Raw genomic sequence first — 22505 nt, forward strand, 5'->3', positions numbered from 1 at the left:
CACTTAAACTCTGTGCTCACGTTGTTTTAGCGCGTGCTCTCTAATAACTGCACTTAGGAAGAGTAACCACAAAAGCCCCGTGCCGTGAGCAGGACCGGACCAGGGCTGCAGGCCGCTCTCGGCGCAAGGCTGGCCGGCCCGCACTCCGGCACACACGCACCGCCCGGCAGAGCACTCCGGCCCGCTCCCACCGCCTCAGCCGCCGTGGAGCCCCGCCCCGCCGGGAGGAGCCCGCGGCCGAGAGCTCGGCCCTTCCCGCTCGCCGTACGCGGCTGCGGGGCTGTCGCTAAGATGGCGGCCAAGGTGAGTGCCCCCCGGCGCGGGGGGAGGGCGGCGCTGCGGCGGCTCCGCAGGTGTGGGCGCCCCTTTCCGCTCCGAGGGCGGGCCCGAGGGCAGGCTGCCATGTCTCCCGCGATCTCTCCGTCCCTCAGGGCTCCGCGGAGCGACGCATCCCGCCGTCTCTCTGTGGCCTTCGCTGCTCGGCTCCCGTCGTAGCCCTGCGAGGGCACCGGGTCGGGAGAAGCCGGGGGCGGCCCGCGGGGGCTGTGAGGGCACGAGGTCGCCGTGCTGAGCTTCCCGCGGCCGTCCCTTGGCGGGCTGTCCGGTGTCGGCTGCGCGGCCGCGCGGTGTGGGTGGGAGCTGAGGGCTGCCTCCTCCCACCGCGCGCCTCGGCCGCTGCTTGGCGCTGAGGGAAAGGAGCGGGAAGCCGAGCCCTCTGCCGCCGGACCTGTGCCTGTAGGAGCGGCTGCCGCAGGGCTTCAGTTCTGCAGGAAAAGTAGTTTGTTTCCGGTTGTTCTCCGTCTAACAACAGCTGTCTGAAACGCCTTCTGCTCCTTACGCGAGGTATCGAATGTCATCACGATACTTGCTAGGTAGGAGGGTGGCGAAGTGTAGTGCATCATTAAAACACGAGTATTAAAGACATGCCGTAACAAACGGGCTCACGAGTGTCTAAAGCAATCACGGATAACAGAGTGTTTAAACAGGGCAAGGCGTGCCCTCAAAGCTCTGCTTTCTCTCGTGTAGGCAGTCAGGTTTCCCACTCCATGCAGTCGCATTGATGAGTAGGTTGCTCACGTGTGAATCTTCCCATTTTCTTTTGCAGAGCAAAGATCGGGGCTGTTGCTTTGGGTTGTGCTGAGAAAGGAAATGATGGGGCTTCATAGCACGGCCAGGTGAAGCTCAGGGTATAGATCTGAGTGGGTTGGTGTGCTGTACTGTGATGCTCACCTGTTATTTAATAGTGTTATTTAGACTATTGCTGTTGACCTTTCTCTTTTCTTTTTCGTCCTCCTCCTATCCAAGGCATTAAGGTGCATAACTTCTAGTATCTGCAATTCTGGCAGTGTTTAGATCTATATTCATATTAAATTCATTTCCAGAAGGTATTATTTGGGCTCCTGGCTCTTCTGTCTGCTGGTATTTGGATCTGTTGCTATTAGGAACTAAATGATTTTTTTGTTGTTTCCTTAAGGCTTAGGTCAGAGCTTTAACTCGGGCAAAAGCAGAACTATTATTAAAATGAGGGTCAGATGTTAAACTAAACTTTTTTTTAAAGGATGAATTAAACAGTTTAGTAGCAGGAAGATTGTTTTGGATTGAATCGGTTATCGATATTCTGGAGTTGTTTTACTGATGAACCATGTGATTCCCATGTATTTTACAGCCTGGGCTTTTTTACAGAGGTTTTGTTCTCCTCACCTTAGTTATAACAGCATTCTGTCATTGCTTGGTAATGTATAACTTTTAGAAGATTTCATAAGTAAATTATCTGTTGACTTCCTTACGTAAACAGTGTGTTATTTTCCTTGTTTAATGTTTGCTATCCTTTGACTGTATCTTTAATAAAATAATTTTAAGGCATTAATAGTGAATTAATTAGGCAATGTTCATTAGGCAAATGGGACAAAGGGAAATGGCTTCAAACTAAAAGAGAAGAGAGTTAGAGTGGATATAAGGAAGTTTTTCACAGTAAGAGTGGTGAGGCAGTGGCACAAGTTGCGCAGAGCGGTGGTGGTGCCCCATCCCTGCAGGCTCTAGAAAGGTCAGGCTGGACTTGGCTCGGAGCACCTGATGGAGCTGTAGGTGTCCCTGCTCACTGCAGGGGGGTTGGAGTGTTGGTGTTTAAGGCTCCCTTCCAACTCCAGTAATTGTCTGGTTCTGTAACAACTCGGTACAGTGAAGCCTACTGAATGTAGCTGAGGTGATGCTGCTTTCTCTCTCCTCAGTTAAATGAGTTAAACCTTTCTGTACTTTGCCAAGATCAGTGTCAGATAGCAGAGCTGTTCACTGGGATTTTAAATATTCATGTGTTTGTCTTCAGGCGTCCAAAAGTAAAGCAATTAGTGTCAGTCAGGAATTGGAGTACTCTCACTGTTCACGTTGTAGCTTTCTCTGTTACTTTTACCACAAATAAACTTCGTTGTAACTCTCCGAAATAATCAGATTTAAGTGAACAATGTAACTCTTGAATGCTTTCTCACTTCAAAATTTCCTGGTAGCGTCTACTGGAAATGGGAGTGTTGCATCTTGTTCTGAAGTAGGTTATCTGGATTACGGTGCATCTTAAATAGTTTTCTTTAATAATTCACATAAAGCACAGCCTTTTCCTAGGGGATGGGTGTGCCTCCGTAAATCTGCTGGAGCTCAGACTGTGTTGTTTGGCTCTAAGAGCCATTATCACAAGAAATCTGCCCTACGCATTTTTGTGCTGTTTCTATGTTGGAAAAAAGCATGAAATAAATAATAACTATTGGCAGGCTGTTTGCTCCTTCTTTCATAGCAGTCCTGTGCTGCCTTCTGTTTGGCTGTGAATGTGTGATCTGAAAGCATTGGTCTGATGGTCACACTGTTTGCTTTGGGAACAATGAAGGTTTGTTGTGTTGGGTGGTTCAGTCTGTGTGCTGTGGCTTTTCGGGTGAACCCGAATCACTCAGGGCCGTGCTTCTACTCTTGGTGCTTGTTTTGTGGAACCATGTCCTTGGTGTCATTACTGTACCTAAATGCTGTGGAGTTAATCCTGCTCCTTTGGCAAGATATTTCCAATTGAAAGTGAAGATAATGGTGAGGAATTCCTGAAATCAAGGTGTGGGGTTCTATCCTGGATTTCAGGTTTTCTGTCACTACCCCTGCCGTCACCATGCAGATCCCAGAATGCTTTCCATCCTTGTTTTCACGTTTTTGCAGTTTAAGAAATGCTTCAGGTGAAGAGCAGAAAAGTCGTTGCTGATGGAAGGTGCAGATGCTTCAGTGCGTGTTGGTCTGGTGGTTAATGCACCGTGTGCCTGGAGCGCATCCTATTGGTGTCTTAAGGCAGAGAGGTAAAAAGCAGCTTCCCATGAAGCAGTATTTGAGTTCACCTCTGAGTTAAGGATTCTTCTTTTTCCAAATTTAAGTAGACCTGGAGCTGTTATGACCAGACTTTACAGGGTTAGACAGGTTAAGCAGGTGGTTCTTCATTCTGATCTTGTTGCTTACTGTTGACACGCGGTTTTTCCAGACAGCAGATGGACCATTCTCTGAACTGGGAGATGGCAGATTATTGCAAGTAACACTGAACTTGCCAAGACAAAAATGACATTCACTGACTTGGAGTAGTTAAACATTGACGAGAGTAGAACTTAATTTATTGTAAGGAGCAATGAAAGCATTAAAATGACACTGAGCACAGAACTGTGGTCATCTCTAGCTCTTTCTTTGTCACTGATATTTGAGAAAGTGTCTGTGTACCAAGCATTTATTGAAAGTTGCCTATTTTAGAAAGGCTTTGAAAATGACTTGTTTAACCCTGTATGTGGTCAAGCACAATGCGATAGCAAAATCCTGGACGGAATGAAGTCTTATTTCTACATTAAGACTTCCTTCTTTCATCTCTCAGGTGACAAGGCTGGCTGCTGCTTCTTCCTCCCTACCATTCCTGTGTGCGGTGTATGCAGCAACAGAAAAGGAATCAACAAGTCAGCTGCTGAAGCCAAACCAGGTGCGTGCGGTTCTTACTGCTTTTCTGATTTCTTGCTGTTGATTATCATTAACTTGTAAATAAAAGACAGTATAACTGAGTATTATGTGATTACACAAATTGCCTCCAAAATAATTGACCACTACAGCACAAATAGAAAGGAATAGTGCAAATGAGTGGAATTTTACCTTGTGTTCATCATTCTGTTGTTTTCTAGAGTTAGAGATAACAGTATAATACTTTCTGATAAGAAGTCTTTTGTACTGTACAATTTCGATCAACAAACTACATGATTCTTCCAATTTGTCTTTCTTATGCTTATCATTAATAAAATACATCTCTGTCACTCAGTAGTTCTACTTCTCCTAGCATGTACAATACTTTGTTTTCAATTGTGAAGAACTGACCTGTAGACATACCTGTGTGATTAAGTTTCTAAATGTAAAAAAGCACTATTTGATACAGTCTTTCTTTGCGGAATGGGAAGGCTAAAGATTTGTGGGTTTGAGAAGTGCTGTTCAGTGTCAGTAAATGCAGGTCAGTTTACAGAATGGTCTCCCTGCAGTAGGGTTATACTTGTGATTCCAGCTTCCAATTTACTGCTCGCCACCTTTGAAATCGAAATACATTGAAGAACAGCCTGGTCGCTTGCAGAAGCAATTCTCTTCAATAAGACAGACAACTGGCCGCTATATTGGATGGTGTAAGGTAAGAAATGCCTGCCCCCAAGGTTTCCTACAGTTCCTAATAGTACTAGACTAAAAGGTTAAAATATATATATATATATCCTACTTGACCCTGTTGGGGTTTTTTTGGCAACTTCTTGTGTTATCACAGTCCTGTAGTTTCAAATGCAAAAATGAACAGTTGTTTCATTTTTCTCTACTGTTCTTTTAACAGGGAACTTGTGTGTTCTCCCTGTTTTCCAGTGCAGATGTCAGAAAGATCAAATAGATCCCTTTCAGTCGATACAAAAGTGGGTCAAGGCCAACTCATGCTGTCAGCTTTAGAAATACTTTTTGCTTAACTTTTGTGGTAAGAGTTTTGTAGGTAACTTCCTGCCAGCATAGCTGTTATGTCTGGGTGTCTGAAATTCCAGGTACAGTCCCAGAAAGAGTGCTGCTTTCAAAAGACCAGGAACAGTTCCTTTAGGGAAGGCGAACAATGTGCATCCAATCAAACTGCTAAAGCAGCCTTTTACTGAGTGTCCATCAACAGTATTTTGCAACTCTGTTATCAAATATTCTAAGTATAGAAAAAGATGTGATACCTGTCAGCATTCTCTTACCCACTAGTCAATGGCACTTTCTCATGCTGCAGGTAGTGATTTTTTCTGCTTGTACTTTTTTCTTAGAGATACAGCAGAGTAGCTGAAAAAAAAGAGTAATCAAAATGTGTATTTTCAATCAACTCTGATTGTGTTGATCTGTGAAAGTATGGCCAGTGACTAAACAACTGAAGCAGTTTAGTTATAAATCTGTATCAAACTTCGATTCCATGTCCTTAACAGTCAAGGAGAGGGAGCAGTGACCTCTGGTGGCACCAAGTCACTGTTACTGCAAGCTTTTTTTTCTGTGAGGAAAATGATGATATTCTGTTAAATTTCCTAAAGAAAGTAAACTTGCTTGATTTGTTTAGCAGCCTGAGGACAGTGGTGCTAATAACAGGATTAAAAAAAGGCCTTTGTAATAAGGTAAGTTTATCAATTTGAAAGGAGTCCTGCAAAATAATTGAGCAGACATCTTAATACTGATGAGTATTGCTTATCTTCAGCAGAACTGAGTACCGTGTTTGCAATCTAAATGACAAAAATAGTTTTGCAGGGCAAGATTTTCTGGGGAAGTAGTAATGATATTTTGTAATGAAACTTTCTTCTGTTGCACATTTGGGGTGCAGATCTGCTGCTGCCCTACAGTTTTGTCCCTAAAATGTTAATTTTGAACAAATTCTCATTAAATCAAAGAGAAATTGTTTAGTTAAATGTGGAGGAAAATGTAAATAATTTAAATGTGTTAGGCAAAAAGGAGGTAGTCTCGGCACAGCCTCTGGAACTTTACAGATCTGGTGGGGCTTTCTTTTAAAGTTGACTAATATTTGTCTTATTTCTCTGTTGAGCCATACGTAGCAGCTGGCTGGATCGTACTACAGACTTCTACTTTTGCGAAGTACTTAAATTTATTTTATTATTTTTGTAGGATGTTTTTTTCTTTGCTAAAAATGGAATAGTGGATTCAATTCAGTTTGGTAAAGGTAAGCAAGTCAGCTACTTCTGAATTGGATGTTCTCTGTTCTGTCTCCTTGCAGCTTCAAGAACTGGTCTAACCAGCAAATGTTACTTGAACAAAATAAAAGGGAGGGAGGGGATGGAAGGGGTCTGCACTGCAGTACTTTTCAGGAGTGTGGGGAAGAAGATGGCTGGGGCCACTTTTAATTCATTATATCACTGTAAAGTTCCACTTCTGTCCTTAGGGGAGAGACATGACTCTTTGAGTAGTATTTCTCACTCCTTTGACTTTAGCTTTCTATATTTTGTGACCTTACAGTAAATACTGTTCTGGCAGATTCGGGATTTTGTACGGAGTGTCAAAATGTTAGATGTCATTGTGATGAAGGGAGGTGCAGAGAACATGTCTTACGCTCCTGTTGCCTTGCATTTATTCTGTAGAATGTCTTTTGAAGTCTGAGGAAGGCACTGACTCTTGAATTGATGGCTTGTAGGCAGTGCTTACTTTTATGTGTAAACGTTTGAGCTCAGAATGGAGCAAATGTCTTCAGAGTCTTCTGAGTGGTACTTTTTATTTGCCATTCATTTCTTTTTAGAATCATAGAATTGTTGAAGCTGGAACCTCTGTAGACTGTCTGTAGAGCCCTCAGCTCAGGGCCTTTGTAAATCATCACTCAGTCCTTGATTAAAGCAGGGCCAGAGCAAGGCCTTGAACAACTCCAGGGATGAAAATTCCACAACTTATCTTCACTGTAAAAAAACCTTATTCTTGCACAAGTCACAAGTAGTGTTTGCATGTTAGTGTTCAGCGTTAGAAATTGGAAATAAGAGTAATTTTCTATAAAAATATACAGGGAAATTCAAAAATGTTTTTAATTTATGTTAACTAATAGTACTGTCCGAACTTAAACCTTTGCTTTATTTTTTGATTGTTGATAAAACATAAAAATGGTTCTAGGGAGAAAAATCACTGACTTTATTGCTATGCTTGGAGGACTGGGATTCCCTTCCCAGCTATCACAGGTGTTAGAGGATGCATCTGGGGAAAAAAGACTTCTTCGTTCATTAACAAAAATTTCATCCTTACACAGTTTTCGGTTTTGGCTACTTACATTTTTACTTCCATTATTGTTTCCAAAGTGGGAAACAAAGATAGAGATTAATGTTCATTTGCTTTACTTCTTTGACATTTCTAATTCTTTTTTAATTCTAAGATGCTTACGTTTACCTGAAGAATCCACCACCAGAATTTCTTCCCAGAGTTGGCATAATTACAATATCAGGCCTAGCTGGTGCAGTGCTGGCAAGAAAAGGTAGGGCTTCTGTGCTTATTCTCACTGCTGGTGTATTGTGTATGTTGCATGTAGCAGTTTTAACGGTCCAGAGATTTTTCTGAAATAGAGAAAATAAGCAGCTAGTATTCAAAGAAAATCCTCCTTGATAAATTGAACAGGTGTTATTAAATATTTATTTTAGATGTTGGCTGAAACAATAGAGCAGAATGAAGTAGCTCATGGGATTTGGCTGATGGGCACAGGGGAATGTACATCACAAGGTGTGATTTGGGCAACTTTGGAGTCAGAAGAGTTCTTGTAGAGATAGTCTCCTCGTTTTCAAAGATAAATATGAAAAGAATAATACTTAGGCTGCTAGAAAATAATGTTCAGAAAATGTTCATTTATAGTACCTGAGTGCACATTATCTCAATGTTTTGTAAAGGAAATGGATTCATAAAATTTTTGACAGATTGGTAGATTTCTTACTGTATCCTTGTTACTTTTTGGTGGACTGATATTTAAAATTGTTGTTTGTTTGTTTGTTTGTTTGTTTTTAATTGGACTTGAGAATCTATTAGCAGGGCTTCTTGTCAGCAAAGGGGCACTTCAGTCTGGCTCAGCCATCCTCATGTTTGAGGAAAGAGGCCCAAGTTTTCATGTCCCTGGCTGCTCCACGTTCAGCCCTTTTCTTTGAGAGAGCATGAATGCAGCTTCTGAAAAGCTCCAGCAGCTCCTAACTGACACTCTTCTCTTTTTATTTTACAATATTGGCAAATCTGCTTTGGGATTTTCTCATTTGGGAAACCCAACTTGGAGTATATCAGTATCTCTTGCTAACCTGGCCATTTACTGAACTGTAATAACATTCTGTATTCTCTCCATCAGCCATGGTGGATTTATACTGGATGCAAAACAAATGTTAGAGGTTAAACGATTGTGTTTAATTAATACGACCACTTAGCTTTATGTTACATTAGTGTCTAATTATTTGGAATATTTGGCTTTGTACAGGTTCTAGATTTAAGAAAATTGCATATCCCTTGGGACTTACTACGGTAGGAATTTCAGTTTGTTACCCAGCTCAGGCAGTAGTAATTGCTAAGGTAAGTTTACTTGTGTTTTAATATTGAATTAACAGTGAATTTAGTCACAGCATTCCAGTTTCACTTGATTTAAGTTGGAAGTTGGAATTCAAATGCATCTTCATTAAAACACAGTATACCACAGCTGTTAATTGTGTAACTATCAGAAGTAAATAAAATGACTGAATTTGAAAGTGTGGTTGTGTAGCTTCTCAGTTTTAGTCCTTGTTTCTCAAATGAATGAACGTGTTTTTGTCTCGCTGAAATAAAAATAAATAGAAAATAAATACAAAGTTGCTGAATTTGGCAGATGTGCAGTTTGAAATACAACCACACCTTTTATAAGATTCCTTGCTTTCAAACTACAGTCATCTTGCAGTTGCCTACCTGATTAATGTCTCCATTGTTTATGTAGAAAAGCAGCACCACACTTCGTATTTTGCATGCAAGAATTGTTTGCTTACAGTACATTTCTGTACAAAGACTGAATTGAAAATGTCACCACATCTCTTCCTTTGCTGTAGTTTTCATAGAAGTCTTCTTGGTTCCTCAATAGTCTTTGTGTTTGTAGTTTAAAAACTGCATTTCTAAATGAAGTGTATGAGGTAGGAAGACGTAGTTCTGGTTGTTGCATCTTGGTCTTGAAATTAATCTGAATCTCTGGTTTTTGGAATCATATCTCTGGATCATATCTCAACAATATCTCTGGAATATTTAGGGAGACATAGTAAAGACTTAATTCTGTAGTTAAAATATTTGGGCAGCCTTCTATGACTAAGCTGAGCAGAAGTATTTGTTTTCATTCGTACAAGTTGTTGAGGATTACAGTTTCTCAGGAGGCACTGGGGGAACTTCCTTGTCTCATTAGAGTGGGATTTAAGTGTCAGGGTTGGAAGACACAGAAATGAATAGAAATTCTGTAGTGGAGTCTTAAGTCCTTGTTTTCCCATTTACTTCTGTCAACTTCTGCAGCTTTTCTGTAGCTGTAGCTATGAAATATTCTGTGTCTACTGAATACTTGTAAAGTTTCTCCACGGTTACTGCATTGTTAGAAAATTACTTCTCTAAAATCTGAAAGACTGAAGGATTCAGGTGTGTAAAGCAGAACCCTGCTCACTTACACGGACTGGGTCATCTTATGGTGGGGATTTTTTGTTTGTTTTTCTTCAGTCTTTTGTATTGCTGTCTTGTAATAATAATATTACTGTCATTTGCAGAATATTGAGGCAAGTCTGGATTCTTTCATAGTTGTTTTGGTCAATTGTACTAACATTAACAAAACGCTGTTCTTTGAGTATGTTTTGATTTTGGTTTGGATAGATGGGACTTCCTTGATGAAAAAATAAATATACAATTGATTTTGAGAAGCAGATGGTTAAAGTATGTCCTATTCAGCATGGTGTTGAGCATGTTCTCATGAACTGTGTTGCGTTTGAGTGGTCTACATATCTGTTGTTGTTTTTAAAGCTATTTTAAAGATGCATTTTTTTTTTTTTAATAGGTAACAGGGAAAAAGGTAATTTCAGCAAGCCATAAAACCTACGAGGCTGTACGATCCCTATGGGCCAAGAAAGAAGATGCCTCCAAGGTAGGCTTTCTGATGTAATGACTGCAGATTGTAAATTCAGAGGGTGAAGAAAGTAAGTGAGAAGGTCCTGCTGATACTGTTTAAGATCACTAATTGTTTTAAGTGAAGTACAGAAAACTCTCTGATGTTTTTATAATTCAAATATTTAATTAATGTATTATTTATTGCACTGTTCAGAGCAGTGGAAATTGAAATCCTCTGTGTGCTCTCACAGTGTGTGTAAGATGCACAAGAGAAGACTGGGCTTCTCTTACTGCTCATTTTTTAGCTTAGCGAAGAAGAATCACTGTAGATGTGACTAACTTGTCTTTAAACATATGAATGAAGAAAACTCCATAACCATTTCAGGTAGTCCATTTACGTTACCCTGTGAATTAGACCTCCTTTTTCCTGTAACTTGGAAAGTTTTTTCTGTCCAGCAAACATTTAAGACACTTAGAAAAAGATAGTATTTGCCTAAATAAAGTTTCAGTTCTGCACGGTATTATTTTTGCTGTTTTTAAAGGAAATGAAAATTTCTCAGACATCTTAATGGTTAGGAGTATTTTGCTACAAGTGTATGGTGCTACTCTGTGTTAGCTTAATTTTTTCCACTTGGTGAAGCCTGTAACCAAAACAACGTATTCCTTTCCATTACTAGGGAGACATGATGATTGGTCTCTCTCCCTTCTGTTAGCTAAGGATACAATAGAATCATTAAGGTTGGAAAAGACATCTAAGATCATCTAGTCTATCAGTAGTAAGTAGTCTAGTATTAAGTGTTTTGTAAGATCTACATTTTTTTTTCTATTTTTTTTGTCTTTGTAAAGGCTGTAGAGGACGATGACTTCTTTGTGAAGCAGTTAGAGGGTCTCAGGTTAAAACAGAGCACCAGATTTGAATATACACTCATGGAAAAATGAACTTGCTGAAATTTGAGCTTCAAGTTAGAGTATCAAAGCTGTGGGGGTTTTTATTGCAGTTTATCTTTTTTATAGGTGCGTCCAGTGCATGCAGTTCACTAATGTTACTGACTGAATGTCGTTGCATGATGTCATTGCATTATGTCATACCTGAGAGTAATTTTATAAAATACAAGCTTATTTTGCATTAATGTTTGTTCACAGCTTCAGCAAGAGTCAAAATTGGTTACACAAGAAGATAAGAAAAAGAAAGAAATATCTAATATACAGTCTGAATCTGCTATTGAATCACAATCATCTAACAGGACAGACTGTTCTCCTATAGAGTCTTGGAGTACTAAAGATCCACTGCCTTCATCAGGTGAATGAAAAATTCCAGTTATAATCTCAGGTCCAATATACAAATTCAATGCATATTTTGAGATACTCGGATACAGTTTGTACTTATCCTTGCTTTAAAATAGAACAGACTGCTATAGCTTATTATTCTCAAGATTATACTGAAGACAATATCATTTAACAGCTACAGGAATATTTTAATTTTCTCACTGTGCTCCCTGTTACAGTTTCAAAATTCTTATACATCTTTGATTTTTCCATCAATAATGTTTTGTTTCACACCATGTGATGTGGGTTGTGTTATTTCTCCAGTAAGTTTCTCTAATATTTCTTACAGGAACAGTGAAGACAAGAAAGTTTAAACCTGACCCAAAACTTATGGACCATGGCCAGTCCAGCCCAGAAGATGTGGATATGTACAGTACAAGAAGCTAAGACATCTGATTACAAATCATTGCAAAGTATTACAGATAAGGGGGAGGGAAGAAGGGAAGGAATAAGCCTTGTGATTCATACTGTGTGAGGTATAACTTAATCAGGTATTTTCTTATATTCCGAACTGTATTATTGACTTACACGATTCTGTTCAATGAATATTTTGTTTCTCACTACTTAAAAGCAGTGAGAATTCACTCATATTCAGTGTCATTACTGCGACACTGAGAAAATGAGATTTGTCTGTGTCTTCTCACAGTGAAATTTCTCTGTGCCAAACTTGTTAATAAATGTCGTTTCACAAAAGGTATTTGAAAAGGTGAACATATTGAGCAATATTTCAGCTCAAATGTTCTCTGATAGAAAGGAGGAATGTCATGAGTAGGGTGAGAGAGGCTTCTTTGTTTTTCACTTTAAGCTCTAGGATGAAGAACAACTCTTAATGGCCTGAGTGTCCTTAACTGATTACTTTGTCATATGTATTACATTATCTCTAATGCTTACGTAAACAAATCACTTTTTTTCCTTCATTGCTGAGTCATTTGTTCTTGTTTGCCTCTTTCACAAATATGAATGGAAACTGAATTTCTTGTGCATTCGTGTTTTGTATTTAAATGTCACTTATGTTGGGAAACAACTGATCTTAAAAACATCTGTGATAGACTATGCATTAGTTTTTACATACTTCTAATAACTTGAGGAACTGTATGCAAATTGGTGAATCCATGAAGCTGATGCTGTTTGATTTATATAGAGTGAATAAGTAATGTTTAGAAAAGAGCTTGAAAGTTTAAAGTAAGAAATGTGTGGATGGTTGAAAGTGCTGATAAACATCTAGAAATTGCCAAAGTAATAAATAGAACAAAAAGTGAGAATACCATGACAGAAACAGGTAGTTTGGTTTATGTCTGAAACCTGAAAAGAAACACTGCTTCACATGAATGTATTTTCAGCAATGGGATTTGAAAGGATATTTGCCCTGTTCTACATAAGAATAGATTTCACTGCCTGATTCCTTCTTATGAGGCTGCAACTTCAAAGTCAGTGCTCCTAGTGTCACTGTAGGGCTAACAGAACTAGTGAGGAGATATTGCACAGTGGAACATGCTGAATGAACAGATGAGCCAAGTAAGGCTTTTGTGTTGGTTTAGAAACAGATGTATCAATATTCTGTAATCCAGATTTCAGGTGAAGTGTTTACTCTGTACAGAGTCCAATACAAAGTAAAGTCAGTAAATAAAAGGTTTAAAGAAAAATAATTCTATTAATTAAATTCACTTGGGATCCATAAATTAGAATTTCATGTATTTTGTTTCTTTAATCACATAGAAGGCCAATGAAACTGCCATGCTTCAGAAAATATTAAGTCAGTCTGCACAGAGCTCCTATGTAACAGTGTTTCACTACAGAGAGAGCAGTAGAAAAGTTAGGAAGGCAGGAAGGGAAAGTATTTAAAGGAAGATCATTTTCAAATGCTAGATGGGATGGCAGGAATTATCTGCCTCCATATCTGGTCCGTTAGTCAGCTTCTGGATTAAAAAATGAAGGCAAAACCACTTGTTCTGCACCTGGATTCTATTTAAATTCTAATTTAGGTCCTTTGTGTGAAGCTCTTCCACAGGTCAACAAGAAAGGTAAGATGATACAGGTTTGCATGGTTTACTGTGGTGACATTTCCTAGGACAAAGTATGAAAAAGCTGTGCATTAATCTCCTGGGAGGAGGGTAGAAAGTTTCATTAGGGAGATGCCAAGGAATGAGCATGTGTGTCCTTTCCAGGCAAGAGCAGGCCTTACAAGTTTTTCCTCTACCTGAAAGCAAAAAAAGTTGTTCCAGTGCTTTTAATTTCAGGGCATTAATACTCCTATCTCATGATAGAGATAAGTCTGGAAAAGGTTTGTTCCTAATAGTTAAGCTGAGCAGTCCTAGATGCTTCATCCAAACAGTTTGTGTTATAAACCCTGAATTCAGAAGAAATTCATGTTGCAAAAGGACACAATGCACAAAGCCGTGCCTATGCTGTAAAACAGTCTTTAATTACTCCTCAGGACAAAATTTTGATATAACTGTTTCACAGTTAAATTGTTGCTCTGAAGCCTTGATGCATTTTCTGGGATATAACTTAAAATTCTGCTTGTACTCACTTTGATGAGTAAATAGTGTGAGGAATACAGGTCTGGCATTCTTAAGAGCAGTATTGCTGTGTTACTTCCTCCTGGTGCAAGGGAGGATCTAGGTAGCATGCGAGTGTGTGAAGCTTTTGTTCCACCTCAGGATCTGTTCTGCTACTGTCACTTCTTAGCACAGTTTCTTTGTCATTTGGGATTTCTCTCTTGTTACACATTCTCCTCCACATGAGACAGGGATTTTGTTTTTTGTTCAGGATCCCCACAGTCAAAGGCCTGGGACTAAAATCAGTGGCCTGGATTTCTGCACTGAGGCAGGTACAGCCTAAGGATCTCAAAACAAAGAAGAGAAGGCAAAAAATGTATGAAAAGCTTTGCATCCTTGCTGGATGCATTTTCTGCTTTCAGGAAGATGACAGCCAGTCTCTCAAGGGGTGTTTCTGCAACCTAGATAATAGATACTAATCTATAGCAATCTAATCTAAGCAATAGTTCTATGCTAACGTGAACTTCTGATGGAGTCAGTCTTGTCCACCCATGTCAGACACTTGAGAGGTTAAAAGTAAGATAAAATCAGAAATTTGGAATATATTTGCTAGAAGAAAGGCAATGTCAGATTGCTAGGCTGGTTTTGTAAAAATATTAAAATGGTGATGAGTATTCGTTACTCAAATTGTGTTCTCAGAAGTGTTTCTTGGTCAAATCTGAAATGTCCCTCTTCAGTTGAGACATCTGAAGCTCCACATTCTATATGGCTTGTTCCAGATAAGTAGAAAGAACTTTAAACATGTCTCTGTATTAATTATGGCAAAGGACCTGTGAAGTGGCTTTAAAAACATGGCTTCGCGTGTACCTTATGACACACTTGTGAGTCCTATTTTTAAGTCTGTGCACCTTGCAGTCTTTGTAATAAGCTCAGATTCAGTATTCAAACCTGTTGAATAATGAGCAGTTAACCTAAGCACACCTGGTAGGTTGCAATGCAAGACATGGCTTTATTAGATTTTAGTGAAACACTTTTACATATTTCAGAGGCATTTTATGGCCACATAAACTTACAGCTTATCCTAAAAGTGCAGTTGAATTTATACAGTACCACAACAGAAGAAAATAGGATGTAATTTTTTTAATGTATATTCTGTATTTTTGAAAAATCCAATGTCTTTTAAAGAACTGGATCACATGGCAATATTTTATAATATACACATTTTTCAATTACTGCGTGGTTTTTTATTTATAATTGATTGTATTGCTCATATCAAGATTTGGCATTTGTTGATGCTATCATTTTTATTTACCTGAAACAGATTGTGATACCTTATTTTGTGATGATATTGTGAAGCATCTGAAAATAAAGGGTGATAAGATGCTTGTCAACATTAACTCCTGTGTTTCCTCAACTGTAGGGCCAATTGTCAGTTCCTTTTCTTTAAAGTACATCTTAAAAGTTAAGTGGTAAATGTGACCAAGTTACAGATGTTTCACTATTGTTGGGTAGAAGAAAAAAGTCCTCTCTTGTGAAGTGCTTGAACAGCATTCCTGGCAGAAGTCATCAATACATATCCGTACAGTGCAAACATGCAATACATGTCAAAACTCAGTTTTCAGTTGTTTGTGTGTGTTGAATAATGAAAAGTGCTTCCATCTTCTTTTCTTGGATGATTTCAAGACTACTGATGGTCAGGACTGAGAGGAAAAAAAGGCTTTTACCCGCGCTGGAGGAATGGGCACGTTCTATTTAAAGCCTGAGACATAGAAAATATGTTTACTTCAGTATGACTCCATGATGATCTCCCAGGTAAAATAATTTCTCAATCCAAATATTGATAAATAATGTTACGTATGGTGTGAACTACAGTATGACTGCCTGAAAAAAATGTGCAAACAAGGAATGTGCCCATTTTAAATGTGATATTGTCATTATCATTCTTGAATAACTTGGTAGATGTTGAAAAGGTTGTTTTAATACATCAGCGTAGCTACCTTATAGTGACAATTGTGAGTATTCCTCAATGTCTTTAAAATACAAAAATATATATGTTAAATTAGAAGAAAAGTGGTATTACAGCACGTACTCTTCTGAAAAGAAGCATTAATACAGACTAGATTGTGTATAATTTTTATTTTAGATTGCAGGGTTTCGGTGAAAAAAAGCTTAGGTAAGTTGCTTGTAGTAAGCCATGGTCAAGAAAGCAGCATAATCATAACCATTTGAGAAGTTATTGTATTTAGCACTGTGGTTATACAATTAATGATGAGTTCTTCCCGTAGACAATAGCAAATGTACAAACCAGACTGAAGTGCTAAGCAGAAGGAAATGTAACAATTGGCAAATCCTGAAATAACTGAATGAAATGCTAGGTGTTTCCATTGCTGTGATCAGATAATAGATCTAAACTGAGGCTACCATGTTTTTAACTGCTGTTAACTTTCATAAGCCTCATTTGTAGTGGTCCTAATAAAAGGTTCTAATAATAATATCTGAGCTTACTTTCTGTTCCTCCTTTGGGACCTCTGCAACTCAATGGTAGTATAGGGTGTGTCAATCTGTCTTGAACTTGGTCTGGAATTAAGATTATAGCTAACAAGCAGTTGACCAGCTTTGACCTGTAATTTCAGTCAGTAACTTTCATGGAGTCACAGAGTTGTACAGGTTGGAAGGTACCTCCAGAGACATTGAGTATAACGCCCCTGCTAAAGCAGGTTCCCTACAACAGGTTGCACAGGCCAGCATACAGATAAGGAGACTCCACAGCTTTATCGAATTAGTCTAGATGTTGACTTATGTAGATTGTAGCTGTAGAATGCATAATTTGGTTTGACGAATGTTCCAGAAACGGGGCAGTATGAGAAAGAAATTAGTATGCTGTGAAGTGAAAAGCTTAAAGCAGTTTTGGACAATGCAGCATAAACTTAGTTCCTTGTTTGGTACTTACGTAAGTAGGAACTTAAAAGGAAAACCTACTGCTGACCTCTCTGAACCCTCTGTGAAGCCCTGTCCGAACCTGTTGCATTCAGTAGAATCCGGTTGCGCGATAGACAGCCAGTGATCTGTTGTTTTATTTTGTAGTGTGATTTGTTAGAACAACTCATCTGGGTAAAATCTACTAATTAAAGCTTTCCTGAATCTTCTGTTTTAATCAAATTTAAAAGCCTTAGATAGAACTGTTTGTTTATCCCCCAACATGAAGTGCCTGTATTTAGTGCTTAGCATTCGGTAGTTGTGAGTTGGAGCCAGAGGGAAAATTTCATGTCATTTAGAACAATGAAGCATGTATACAAACAGGTACTTCTGCTTTCTTACATCTGAAGAAAGATTACACGTTTTCTTATAAGGGTACATGGTAATTTCTCTTTTCTTGGATGAGGAAAACTCAATATGATACCAGATCTGTTGTGGAACACCCTTCTGACAGGGCTGAAAATCTGACTTTCAAAGCAGTATTGTTTGAAGGATGTACCAGGCATTGATTTTTACCGATAATTATTTATCCTTTGAAAAATAAAGGTTAATTTTTACCTTTCATTGGTAATTTAACTATGCTTGGTATGTCTTTTTAAGCAACTAGTTCCCAATTTAAAGAAAAAAATAAAAAATCTGTGCTGGTGTTTTCTGAGTTATGAGGAATTGTCCTTAAAACTAATGTTTGTACTTCAACTACAAGCCAGCTAAACTCTCACAGACTGTGGGGGTGTCTCCATTTATTGTTGTTTGTTCTTCAGGATGACAAGGCATTCACTCAGAGACTTGCTGATCGAGGATAGAGAATTATTTTCAGGGAACAAATATTTAACATTAAGGTAGGACAAAATTGTCCTGTGCTCTGTGTGTGTGTATGTTTTGGCCTACTGTGGATATTGCATGAGTACTGTGTAAACTGAGTACAACATGACTAAAGTAATCCTTTACATTAACAGTATATTAAGGTACTAAACAGACTGTCTAATTTTGAAACTGAACTACTCAGAAACAATTTTATGTTGTGTTTTTGAGGAGAAATGCCCTTCTAAATGTTGCGCAGTTGGTCACCAGGAAAGATTCTAGTAAGCCTCTAAAAAGTTGTTAAGGGAAGGCAATATGATGGGAAAAGATGCCACGTTCCTGTCCAAGTTGTTGTTGATGAGGTGGAATTTTAGAACCGTCCTGAATTGTTAACCAGGCAAATTTGGAAGCAGCTTGTGGTGCAGGTGTCAGAGCCAGGTCTGAAAGAAAGCAGTCCCAGAATCAGAAGCATGAGGCTGAAGAGGTCCTGAGAAAACCAAAAGTAAATATTCATGTAAACTAAACAAGTTTTTCTGACATACTAATTCACTAAAGTCACAACAAAATACTTGCAGAAATTCCTATCAAAGAACACCTTAGAACAGTTTGTTCATGCAGTAGAGTGGCAGAGGAGCAAACAGCATCAACATTCACTGAGGTGAAATTAATAATTGTAACCCCAGTTTCTGATTCAAGAGAGTACTGGTCACTTCCTAGAAACTGAGAGATTTCTTTGTTCTCACTTGGTTCTTGCTAGAACATATACAGGACTTGTTAACGCAAACCTCTGCCTAGCTATGTCTTAGGCATTAACTTTTTCGGAAAGACCAATAACACGCAGTCACTGAAGTAGGTATATAGATATTGTCTACTTATTTTTTTAGTAATATAGGGAAGGAAGTCCATGTTGTTAAGTTTTTTTTGTTTAAGTTCCAAATGTAGCAAGTTGAACTCTTGTGCTTGGGACTCAAATCTGATGCAGTTATTCATGGAGAGCAGGCATGATTTTACCTTCACAATTTGGACTGAAATAAAACTGTAATGCCACACCTGTAAAAAGAAGAGATGCAGAGATGGTAGAAAATGCAAAAAAAATCTTGTCTAGTCAGTTCAGAAATATGAATTTTCCAATCAGATTTGAAAAGGAAATTAATAATTACTGTGGTGATAATGAGGAAGTATATGCATACTGTTTCGTGTCCAACTGTGGGAAAGGCTTTGGAAAAATCATGACATGAGAAGTTGAGAAACTGTGAGAAATACAAAAAGATTGCAACCATGTGTTGTGATTAAGCTGGTTGTGGATTGAAGAAAGAGGTGTCAGCAATATAGTAGGAGCTGCAGCAGTGTCTAGAAATCAGAGAAGCCATCATTGCAGCCAGATTTCATTTTCAAAGCACAAACATCTTAAGACGAATAACAAATACAAATAACAAACTTCTGACGCATTTTTAAAACACTGTATGTTCAAGGAACTCTGTATTCAAATACATTCAGAGTTGCTATCTTGAAAAGGCAAGGTACACCTGAAAGGAGAACAGATAAACACTTGTGTCACATACCTCAGCATGTTGAAAGTCGTGTTGTTAAAGGAATTCTTTACATATGTATTCAGAAATTGAAAGGGTAATGAACGTTTTATGGAACTACTCGCTTACCGTAAGATGAATTTCTGTGGAGCAATTGTCAGGAAGTTGTATCTGATGCAAGTTAATTAGTAATTTTTTATAGAGATTGATGCTATAAAACAAGCTCAAAATCCATGATCTTTGACATGCTGTGGTCAACTGCAGTAGCAGAAACTTCATTCTGCTGCTACCAACATCTGGGAAAAGCCGTCTGTTGTCACACTTGGCTTCAGGATGTCCGTCCTTAAAGTCTTGTTTTTCATTCTGTTGGTGGCTGGTGATTGTCTGAGTCAAGAACGTAAGAAATGCATTTTTGCTTTATAGTTTGCTAGAAGAATAATATTTCTGTTGAATACTTGCTAACTTTTAGTAGTACTCCTGAAATATTGCAAGCCCAGTGGCATTGCTTCTGAGTAAGTTCTTCTAACTTAGGAGGAGATAATTTTGAATAATGGGAGAACAGTGAAGTATTAAGATCTTTGTGTGTTAACTGCTTCTTGTTATGAAGTGTTTCAAAGATTTTGAGTTCTTCTGCCAAGTGCTTTGGACCATTTTAGCCAAGCGGTCTGATGGGATATATTTTAAACAAGTAGGACAGTTAGCTTATTTTTTAAGTTGGAAGAGATGCTCAGTATGTGGATTTTTAAAAGTTGTACATCCATTTTATAGAAAGTAAATTTTGGATTTTTTTGAGGCTGACATGAAGAAAATGATCAGTTATGAAGAGCATGAAGCCAGAATGCATTGAAAAAATGTTTTACATGAAGACTTAATTATATGGAAGTATTTCTGACTCAGTTACTTATAGAACTGGATGGAATTTCTGGTTTTATAGGAACGTTTCCTTTAAGTGTTCTTTAACCATTTAAGAAGAAAAAATATTGTTATATTGTGACTCAGCAGAGTGTTGTTTAATGAAATTGAATATTAATGTGAATGTTAATTGAATGTTAATTCAAAGGACGCTCTTTAGAAGTTTATCTTACTGTGAAAAGTTACGCAAATAATATTCAGCTGTATTGGTTGTTGTGTTGGTTATTTTTCTGAATCATAATGGTACTTAGCCTTGCAATATACAGTCTTTCAGTTCTGATGATCTTCCTCACCTTTTCCAGTGGTCCCTTTTGGTTGGTCATTTAGTTGTATATTACATGTAAAGATTTCAGGTGTGTGTTCCTAAATCTTAGACTTCACCAGCTTTGTACCAGAACCTCTGGTTCTGTGTGCAGCTTGCTGGTGTGAATGATGAGTACAGTGTTCAGGCCACATCCTATGTAAGAAAGAAACAGATAGCAGAGAATGTGTAGGGTTGTAAAGGGCTGAAATGTCAAATGTGGTAACTTCTGAGGTTTGACAAAAGTTTCCTGGTGAGGTAATTATTTTCAGATGGCCAGGTGCTACTGTAGTACTGTAAGCAGTTGACTTTTGGAACATACTTTACAACTCACAATGCATAGATAACAGAAGAGTTGGAGGAGAAGATACATTAATGCAAAAGAAATCCTTTATTTTATACTGAGGAAGAATAATCTAAAAGCAAACCATACAAAAAGGTTTTGCTTGGGATGGTAGACAGAGAATTTGAGTCCCAAATGGGTTTTATGATTTCTAGTTCTTACCAACGATCCAGAGATTATACACAGTACAATTCATATATAGCCACATTTAAATAATGTGATTAAAATTGTAATCATATCAACCATACCCTTTGCTGGCTATCTGGAAGGTTGTTGTAAATTCAGAGTAATTTTAGCTGGTAAGCCTTAATTTCTCCAATCATTTCAAAAGTTTTAAGGGACAAGCCACTGGAAATTAAGATACAGTATTTTTTGCAGAGTATTTCATATGAAGCTTAAATTTCTGATGTAACTGGAAATACACCTTGATAACAGTATCGTATAGCACCATATAAAGGTCTTAAGCTGTTTTTCTTTGTTGTTTTTAATTTACAGCCAACTGCACTGGAGTTGAGGACTTCAGTGACTGTCATAATAGCGGCAGCTTCTGTCCTGCCAGTGTTCCTTGTCAATGTAAAAATGAAAAACCTTTTTGCAGGTAGGTCGTAGTGGTCTTTTTCGTGTAAATGTGCTTGTGTAATATACTGTTAATAAAGAAGAAAATGTAGACCCAGTGTTGTGCTTCGTGACAGTAAATGTTGATCCTCGTTCACAGTCTGCGTGAAATCACAACTGCTGGAAAGCATCACAGCTGAGATCTGAATGTGAAGTTATTTTGTTTTACACTATGTAATTAATCATTTTTATAATCACTGTCCACCTCAATTTCCCCACAAATTGCTATTGTCTTGAATATTCTGCCTTACAACTGAAATATGTAATAATGTGGGATTTTTTCTCAGATTAATCAAAATTAATGTGTGGGGGTTTTTTTAATCATGTATTTAAACATCTTATTCTCCAAGATGTGCTTGCTTATTTCCTTTCAAAACAAAAATCATTATATGAGTAGAAAATGTGGCGCTTAGACTTGTAGGAAGTCAGCAAGAAAATAACTGGTCAGAATTAGGAAGCTCATCTAATTAACTAATTGACTCAAAGAATTCATTTCTCTGTGACCCAGTCATAATATTCTGTTGTTTATGTGCAGCTGACCTCCTGTTTTAGCCAATATATCAGATTAGATAACTGAATACTGCCTAAATTTTCCTGCAATGCCAGCAAATAAAATGCTACTTGAAACTGTAAATGTATATATTTATATCACATCCAGCTCAGTATAGGCATTGCATATGAACCAAGGTATAAGATATCTGTGTCTCTGTCCTGGAGATAGTGAAGGTTTCACCTGCTTATGGATGGTGAAAAGGCCTTTGACGCAGAATTGATCTGTGACTACTAAGGTTACATACTCTCTTCTCAGCAAAGCTTATTACCTTTGAATTACTGCAGTGCCAATTTGGATATGAGGTTCGTGGTTGAGCAAACCCTGTATTTGCATCATATCTAGAATAAGACGAGTAGACAATCTCAGATCAGAAACATCTTTAGACAAACTGAAAAAATACTGAATCTCTGGACTCCTGCAGTGTCCATTAGTGAGTAATTCTACAATAAGATAATTTTTCTTTTTTTTGTTGTTGTTATTTACATTTTAGCAACATCATTTTAATTTGAATGTCTCTATTTGCAGATGTGATTACTACAGAGAGGGCTGGATGGAGTAT

The 22505-nt window shown here is 38.1% G+C and overlaps 1 protein-coding gene across 2 annotated transcripts; it reads left to right on the forward strand.

Annotated features, from left to right (window-relative positions):
• The first annotated feature begins 61 nt into the window (after positions 1 to 61).
• Positions 62 to 22495, forward strand: APOOL (apolipoprotein O like). Of its 2 annotated transcripts, XR_011903511.1 has the most exons (13): positions 62 to 303; positions 3878 to 3979; positions 4547 to 4666; positions 6154 to 6208; positions 7397 to 7495; positions 8471 to 8562; positions 10043 to 10129; positions 11236 to 11392; positions 11708 to 11894; positions 15600 to 15728; positions 17654 to 17731; positions 21274 to 21376; positions 22472 to 22495. XR_011903511.1 is itself a non-coding variant. In XM_072336255.1 (9 exons), exons 1-9 carry the CDS (start codon positions 292 to 294, stop codon positions 11803 to 11805), a joined length of 822 nt encoding a protein of 273 aa, XP_072192356.1. In that variant the 5' UTR covers positions 62 to 291; the 3' UTR covers positions 11806 to 15592. The 2 variants fall into 2 exon arrangements, 1 of the variants encoding a protein (XP_072192356.1); XM_072336255.1 differs by lacking the exons at positions 15600 to 15728; positions 17654 to 17731; positions 21274 to 21376; positions 22472 to 22495 and having other exon boundaries at positions 11708 to 15592.
• Positions 22496 to 22505: the final 10 nt, after the last annotated feature.

The sequence above is a fragment of the Excalfactoria chinensis genome, chromosome 4 (assembly GCF_039878825.1).
Source record: "Excalfactoria chinensis isolate bCotChi1 chromosome 4, bCotChi1.hap2, whole genome shotgun sequence".
Lineage (NCBI taxonomy): Eukaryota > Metazoa > Chordata > Aves > Galliformes > Phasianidae > Excalfactoria > Excalfactoria chinensis.